At 41.1% G+C, this 8,304-nt stretch overlaps 1 protein-coding gene across 3 annotated transcripts in view; it reads right to left on the bottom strand.

The window, feature by feature from the left end:
* Positions 1–8,304, bottom strand: part of CNOT10 (CCR4-NOT transcription complex subunit 10) — a 58,184-nt gene that overhangs the window by 8,410 nt on the left and 41,470 nt on the right. For all 3 annotated transcript variants that reach the window (XM_017887694.1, XM_017887693.1, XM_017887695.1), the window contains exons 9-10: positions 4,482–4,631; positions 2,270–2,472 (exon numbers count right to left, since the gene is read on the bottom strand). In XM_017887694.1, the coding sequence (XP_017743183.1) occupies positions 2,270–2,472; positions 4,482–4,631 (353 nt within the window). The remainder of the gene's footprint in view (positions 1–2,269; positions 2,473–4,481; positions 4,632–8,304) is intronic.

Below are 8,304 nucleotides of genomic sequence, written 5' to 3'. Positions count from 1 at the left end.
AAAAAAAAAAAAAAAAACAGGACTAGCAGCATATTAATATGGAAAATACTTATCCTCCCCTCCCGCTCCTTCTCCTCTAGGGGGAGTGGGGGAGACCTTGTAAGCTCAATGGCTTCTGTAGAACAAACACAATCCCAAAAGTACTAATTCTAAAACCAGTTAATTTAAAAAGAAAATATTAAACTTTACAAAACTAGGGAGTTACTTTTTTCTTTTCCCAGAAAAAAGTAACACCCTGGTTTCCAGTAAATACCAAAGAAAGGCCCCCAACACTTAAATTTATAAATAGATTAAAGAGAATAGGCAATTTCTATTTGCTTCTTTTATCTTTAAGAAGTACAAATTCTACCTAGAACTGTTTATCAGTTAAGAATTAACCAATAAGAAAGTTGTCTTTTAAAAAGCAAACTATGATTAAATAATTAAAGTCTTTCAAAGACAAAGCACTCATCTCTTCCTCTATTAGTATACTCAAATCATAAACTACCTAAGTACCATGTATGAAAACTAGCAAACACACTTCTTTAATCCTTAGTTCTTAAGGAACTAAGTTCTTTACTTAGTTCTTGTACTTCTCAGAAACTGCTATGCAGCAGGAGAGCCTCAACATCACCTATGGCAGGCATGCAAGGTAAAACCTCCAGGTATCATACCTTCCCAGTGTTTCACAGCAAGGGCAGGGGGTGCGGTAGCAAATGGAAGATACACATATCTGGCAATTCTGATACAACCCATCTTTCCCCTATCTCCTATTGATCCCTCCCAAATTGAAATTCAAAAGGCTTCCACCAACTGCCATTTGGAGATAATCTAAGCATGGACATCAATGTAAACTAGCCTATTCTCATAGCTACCATGGGCAATCATGTGTCAGAGAGAAACAGACTGGTGTAATCCATAAACTCTGTATCATTTACTGAAACCAAAGTAAAACCCTCAGGCATTGAAGGAAATGCAATTCTTTCCACATTGCGTTATCAGACCTTTTCTTTTTTTTGAGACCGAGTCTCGTTGCCCAGGCTGGAGTGAGGCTGGAGTGCAGTGGCGCGATCTTGGCTCACTGCAAGCTCCGCCTCCCGGGTTCACGCCATTCTCCTGCCTCAGCCTCCCGAGTAGCTGGGACTACAGGCGCCCGCCACCTCGCGCGGCTAATTTTTTGTATTTTTAGTAGAGACGGGGTTTCACTGTATTAACCAGGATGGTCTCGATCTCCTGACCTCATGATCTGCCTGCCTCAGCCTCCCAAAGTGCAGGGATTACAGGCGTGAGCCACCGCGCCTGGCCAAAACCTTTTCTAATCATCAGGCTACACAACACTATTCTTATGCCAGCAGATGGCATGGCTCCTGACCCCTGGAGCAGCTAGCAGACCACTGTTCCAACATACATGAATTTATCACTGGCTTCAACTCTTTAATGTTGCCACACTTACTTACCAAGAATGAGAATGTTAACAAATGACTTTATAAATTTTTATTTTTTTTGAGACAGGGTCTTGCTCTGTTGCCTAAGGTGGAGTGCAGTGGCTCTATCTGGTCTCACTCCAACCTCCACCTCCCAGGCTCAAACGATCTTCCCACCTCAGCCTCTTGAATAGCTGGGACTACAGGCAATCGCTGCCACACCTAATAATTTTTTGTAGAGATGTGGGTGTCTCACTGGTCTTGAACTCCTGAGCTCAAGTGATCCACCCACGTCGGCCTCTCAAAGTGCTTGGATTACAGGCATGAGCCATTACGCCTGGCCAACAAATGACTTTCTGAAACTAAATTTTTTTCACCAATGGTTAAGGAAGACTACATATACATTTCACTGAAATCAAAAGAAAATGACCATCATCATTCTCTTTTTAACCTTCACGCCTGTAATCCCAGCACTTTGTAATTCCAGCACTTTGGGAGGTTGAGGTGGGTGGATCACCTGAGGTCAGGAGTTCAAAACCAGCCTGGGCAACATGTTGAAACGCCATCTCTACTAAAAATACAAAATTAGCTGGGCATGGTGGCATGTGTATGTAGTCCCAGCTATTCGGGAGGCTGAGGCAGGAGACTCGCTTGAATCCTGGAGGTGGAGGTTGCAGTGAGCCGAGATTGTGCCATTGCACTCCACCCTGGGCACAAGAGAGAAACTCCGTCTCAAAAAAAAAATTAAAAAAAAAAAAAAGAGAATGATGTCTTATGTATGTTTCCAAGGTTCTTTTTTTCTGTAACATTCCATGTAGTAAGTGGGGGGAAGATAGGGCTCAAAAAGATACCCAAGTAGCACTCACCCCCTTATTGGCAGCAATGCAGCATTCAGCCAGCCGTAGCCAGAGGCGAGGATTTGCATGATAAACCTGAACAGCTTCAATCAGACATTCGAAGGCAGCAAGAGGCCTTCCAATGTGAAGAAGCTGAATTCCACAGTTATACAGCAACTCATATCTCTTATTGGTTAGTAACGTACACATGGGTCTTCCTGAAAATTTTTTGCCTAGTGATAAAAATTAGATAAGAATACATCATTAGATTTAAAGTAATAGTAACCTTGAGAACATTTACTCCATTAAGTACTTAGACACTACCATGTTTAACACCAATAATCCTGATCTGAGTTATAACGGCTCTCAACAATGGTGGTCTCCGTCCTCAACCCCACAAATATTCTCCAGAGTCATCTCAGTTGTCTATACTGGCAGAGCCAGAGATGTCTCTTCTCATTTGCCAGCTCCTCAGGCAACAAAGCTCCAGGAAGGCAAAGATAAGAGATGGGACCCACTCTCACTCCTTTGAACCTTATACTACTTTTCTACATTTTTACTTTATTCTCTTTTACTTTTATTTTTGTAGAGATGGGGTTCTCACTATGTTGCCCAGGCTGGTCTTGAACTCCTGGACTGAAGTGATCCACCTTGGCCTCCCCTAAATGTTGGGATTACAGGCATGAGCCATCTTGCCTAGCCAACATTTTAGAGTCTGTATGAAGTTTCCACTTTTAAAATTTTGGCTGGGCTCAGTGGCTCACGCCTGTAACCCCAGCACTTTGGGAGGCCAAGGCGGGTGGATTACAAGGTCAGGAGTTCAAAACCAGCCTGGCCAACACAGTGAAACCCCGTCTCTACTAAAAATACAAAAATTAGCCAGGCATGGTGGCGGGTGCCTGTAGTCCCAGCAACTTGGGAGGCTGAGGCAGGAAAATTGCTTGAACCTGGGAGGTGGAGGATGCAGTGAGCCAAGATCACGCCACTGCACTCCAGCTTGGGCAACAGAGTGAGACTTCGTCTCAAAAAATAAAATAAAATAAAATAAAAATTTCATCTTGGTTAACCATTTTATTGCCATGTGTTATCATCTATTCAATGTTTCAGTCAACCTTGATTTATAACACATTTGGCACCAATTAAATAGGTTATTATTATTATTATTTTTGAGACAGAGTCTCGCTCTGTCGCCCACGCTGGAGTGCAATGGCGCCATCTCGGCTCACTGCAAGCTCCGCCTCCCAGGTTCACGCCATTCTCCTGCCTCAGCCTCCCGAGTAGCTGGGACTACAGGCGCCTGCCACCACGCCTGGCTAATTTTTTTGTATTTTTTAGTAGAGACGGGGTTTCACAGTGTTAGCCAGGATGGTCTCAATCTCCTGATCTCGTGATCTGCCCACCTTGGCCTCCCAAAGTGCTGGGATTACAGGCGTGAGCCACCACACCCGACCTAAATAGGTTATTATTTTTAAAAGCTAAATAATTGTTTGATTTTAGGCATTTCAGATAAAGGATCCATATGATAATGCATATTAAAGGATCAATGTGAGGAAATTGCTTAAAGACTGTCAGATGCTGCCAGTAGTATCACATGTAAAACTCTGCAAAGAATCCATAATAAGCCATGCACAGTGGCTCATGTTTGTAATTCCAGTACTTTGGAAGACTGAGGTGGGAGGATCACTTAAGCCCAGGAGTTCCAAACCAGCCTGGGCAACACGGCTAAACCTTATCTTTACAAAAAACACAAAAATGAGCCAGGTACAGTGGCATGTGTCTATAGTCCCAGCGACTCAGGAGGCTGAAGTGGGAGGGTCACTTGAGCCCAGGAGACAGAAGTTGAAATGAGCTGAAATCACACCCAGCCTGGGTGACAGAACTAGACTCTGTCTCAAAAAAAAAAAAAAAAAAATCTATAATAAATCTAGTTTGGCACAGTCATGTTGTGACTAATCAAACATTCTGTTACATAACATTACCACAGGGAATTATTCATTTTCAAATCGATGAAAAATGGAATGCAACTTAAATTTCTGGAAAATTCAAAATTACTCTTAACACCTTGTTATTGCTATTCAAAGTAGCATTATCTATTAAAAATCCCCAGAGCCAAACTTGTTGGGTAAGATCAGAGTTAACTATATGTAAGTATATATGGTGGGTATTTTAACCACATTCATGCTTTTTAAATCATGCTTTTCTGATGTAGTAAATACAAGCTGTACCCCAGTACTGGGCTTACCTGGATCAGTGCTACCTGCACTGAGCTGTGCACAGACATTATCATTCTCCTGCAGAGCCTTTTTAAAGTAGAATATTCCCAAATTGTGCTTGCTCATGGCAAAATGGATGCAACCAAGGTTATTCCAGAACATGCACCTCAAGCATTCACCTGAAAAAAATGCAAATAAATTTGTCCACAGAAAAATTTTAATGTTGGTGTCCCTCAGACAAGAATTGGGCTCATCTTGCATGAGTTAACACTGTTACCATTCCACTTACTTCTTAAAGAACAGTTCACAAGGTATTTGAAATTTGGGAAATTTCTGAAAATTTTAAAACTCCTTTTAAAATCTATTTTGTTAAAGTTGATAAAATTATTTTAAAACCAGTCTTATTTTGTTAGTCTAATTTTGTACCGATTTTTTTTTTCCTTTTAAAACAATTTTAAAACAAACGGGGTCTCACTATATTGCCTACCCTGGTTTCAAACTCCTGGGCTCAAGCAACACCTTCCACCTTGGCTTCCCAAAGTTCTGGGATTAGAGGCATGAGCCACCATGCCCAGCTAATTTTTAGTAACTGTAGACAAATGATACAAAAATGCAAAAGACAAAATATGTTCATCAGTAATATAAAGTATACGCATTGCATCCACCAATGAAATATTATGTAGAAATTAGAAACAAGGAAGCAAGTATATATGGAAACAACCAAAGTATATTAAGTGAATAACAAGAATGTATAGAAAAGAACAGAGTGAGTCTGGGTACAGTGGCTCACGACTGTAATCCCAGCATTTTGGGAGGCTGAGGAAGGTGGATCACTTTGGGTCAGGAGTTCGAGATCAGCCCCGCCAACAAGGTGAAATGCCACCTCCATTAAAAACACAAAAATTAGCCGGGCATAGTGGAGGGTGCCTGTAATCCTAGTTGCTCGGGAGGCCGAGGCAGGAGAATTGCTTGGGCCTGGGGGCAGGAGACTGCAGTGAGCCGAGATCGTACCACTGCACTCCAGCCTGGGTGACAGAGTAAGACTCTGTCTCAAAAAAAAAAAAAAAAAAGAACAGAACAGAGTATGCTTGTTAAACCGTAAGTCTCTACTGATTTTAATTTACACTTCTTTAAATACCATTGCAGCTAAGCAAATTCTCATGTTTGGGAATTTGTGTTTTTCAGCCTGTGTTGCCTCTTCTTGCCTTTCACCCTTATTCTTTTTTTTTCTTTCTCTGAGACAGGGTCTCATTCTGTCACCCAGGCTAGAGTGTGGTGGCATAATTAGGGCTCACTGCAGCCTCGACCCCCTGGGCTCAAGCAATCCTCATGCCTTGGCCTCCTAAGTACCTGGGACTACAGGCGTGGGCCACCATGCCCAGATAAATTTTTAATTTTTTTGCAGAGATAGCGTCTCATTTTGTTGCCCAGGCTGGTCGCAAACTCCTGGAATCAAGTGATCCTCCTGTCTCGACCTCCCAAAGTGCTGAAATTACAAGCGTGAGCACCGTTCCTGGCCAATCTATTTCTTTTTTTGTTTTTTTTTTGAGACGGAGTCTGGCTCTGTTGCCCAGGTTGGAGTGCAGTGGCCGGATCTCAGCTCACCGCAAGCTCTGCCTCCCGGGTTTACGCCATTCTCCTGCCTCAGCCTCCCGAGTAGCTGGGACTACAAGCACCCGCCGTCACGACCGGCTAGTTTTTTGTATTTTTTTAGTAGAGACGGGGTTTCGCCATGTTAGCCAGGATGGTCTCGATCTCCTGACCTCGTGATCCGCCCGTCTCGGCCTCCCAAAGTGCTGGGATTACAGGCTTGAGCCACCGCGCCCGGCCGATTTCTTTATTTGGTTACAGATGTTTTTTCTGTTGGTTATTAGTTGTTTTGTATGTTATAGAAACCTTCTGTCACATCTGTTTCAAATATTCCTGCCCACCTCTGTTTGTCATCTGTTTTGTGACTTGGTTATGTGTATGTGTGTTTACATTTTTAATCATAAAACGTTTAACATTTTAATGTGGTCAAATTTAGCAATGCTTTCTAAACATTATGGTACTTAGATTTAGATTTTGGAAAATGTTTACTCAAGTCTTCCCCATCACAAAATTAAAATATTCATCCAAATTTTGTCTTACTGCTTTTATTTATTTTTAAATGTTAATCCTTCATCTCTCTGAATTTTATTTTGATGTAATGAAAGTAATCTAAGCTTTAATTTTTTTTCTTTTTTTTTTTTTTGAGACAGTGTCTCACTCTGTTGCGCAGTAGCGCAATTTCAGCTCACTGCAACTTCCGCCTCCTGGGTTCGTTCATGCCATTCTCCTGCCTCAGCCTCCCCAGTAGCTGGGACTACAGGCGCCCGCCACCCCGCCTGCCTAATGTTTTGTATTTTTAGTAGAGACAGGGTTTCACCATGTTAGCCAAGATGGTCTCGATCTCCTGGCCTCGTGATCTGCCTGCTTTAGCCTCCCAAAGTGCTGCAATTAGAGGTATGAGCCACCGTGCCTGGCCTTTGATATTTTTTTTCTAAACAGCTACCCAAACATTCCAAAACAACGGCCCTTAATGGTATAAAATGTCAGACTAGAATGACAAAATTAATAATCAGGATATTTATTGTTTAGCACTAAAAACTAAAGGTAATCTTCTGACATGTTTTTAAATTAAGCAATGACAATATTTAAAAAAGGAACACAAGGCTGAGCTCAGTGGCTCATGCCTGCAACCCCAGCATTTTGGAATCCTAAGTAGCTGGGATTTCAGGTGCACGCCATCATGCCTGGCTAATTTTTGTATTTTGTGTAGAGACGGGGTTTCTCCCTGTTGGCCAGGTTGGTCTTGAACTCCTGACCTCAAGTGATATGTTGGCCTCGGTCTCCCAACGTGCTGGGATTATAGGTGTGAGCCACCATGCCTGGCCATCTTTATTTATTAATTTATTTTCAGAGACAAGGCCTTGTTCTGTTGCCCAGGCTGGAGTGCAGTGGCATGATCATGATTCACTGTAGCCTCGAACTCCTGGTCCTCCTGCCTTGGCCTCCCAAAGCATAGAATTACAGGCATGAGCCACCGCTTCCAGCTCCTACCTCCAATTTAAAGATTGACAATGTCAATACTGACATTTACATCAAGAAAATCCTAAGCAAAAATTTCTCAAAGTATATTATCTTTCTAGTTTGAGGGATCATTGTATGTTGTGTGTTAGTGGACCTCTGAGGAGAAACTATGACAATGAAAACAAAACACTAAAATTGAGCAGAATTAGAAATGGGAATTTATAAGAGAAATAATACCCACAAGAGAATTATAAGGAACAAAGTGCCTTTCTCCATCTTCCATCACTCCTGTGAACTGAAAGGGTAAATAGGGGAAGATCTGAGTATGTTTGCATGTCTATTCTGTGTGTGTATCTGAATAGAATCCAAAATAAAACAAGACAAAACAAACCAAAAAACATATTGTCTGCATTTTAAACTTGAGGCAAAACATACATTTTCAACAGTTTATCCTCATTTCTTGAATAAGTGATTTTCCTTCTCCTGCCCCATCAAATACTGATGATATAAACCTAAATGACAGTCACAATTTTACTTTCATGTTACCATTAATATCAAGGGATTTATAAGACTTTTAAATAGAGGCAAGAATATGTAATAATACTTATTTTCCTAGCTTTATAGAAAGATTTTGATATAGTTAATCATCTAAATAAGTCATATTCATTGGGTAAGTTACAGAAAAAAATTATATTATTAACTGCCTTTATGGCAGAAAGAAGTAAAAACATTATATTATTTATTATTTACCTAAAAGATCTCACTTTTCTGGTACAGATAGTAATTCACTAAAAAAAAAAA

The sequence above is a fragment of the Rhinopithecus bieti genome, unplaced genomic scaffold, assembly GCF_001698545.2.
Source record: "Rhinopithecus bieti isolate Rb0 unplaced genomic scaffold, ASM169854v2 scaffold_17429, whole genome shotgun sequence".
Lineage (NCBI taxonomy): Eukaryota > Metazoa > Chordata > Mammalia > Primates > Cercopithecidae > Rhinopithecus > Rhinopithecus bieti.
The sequence above is the reverse complement of the archived record's forward strand: the minus strand, read 5'-3'. Positions and strand labels throughout refer to the sequence as shown.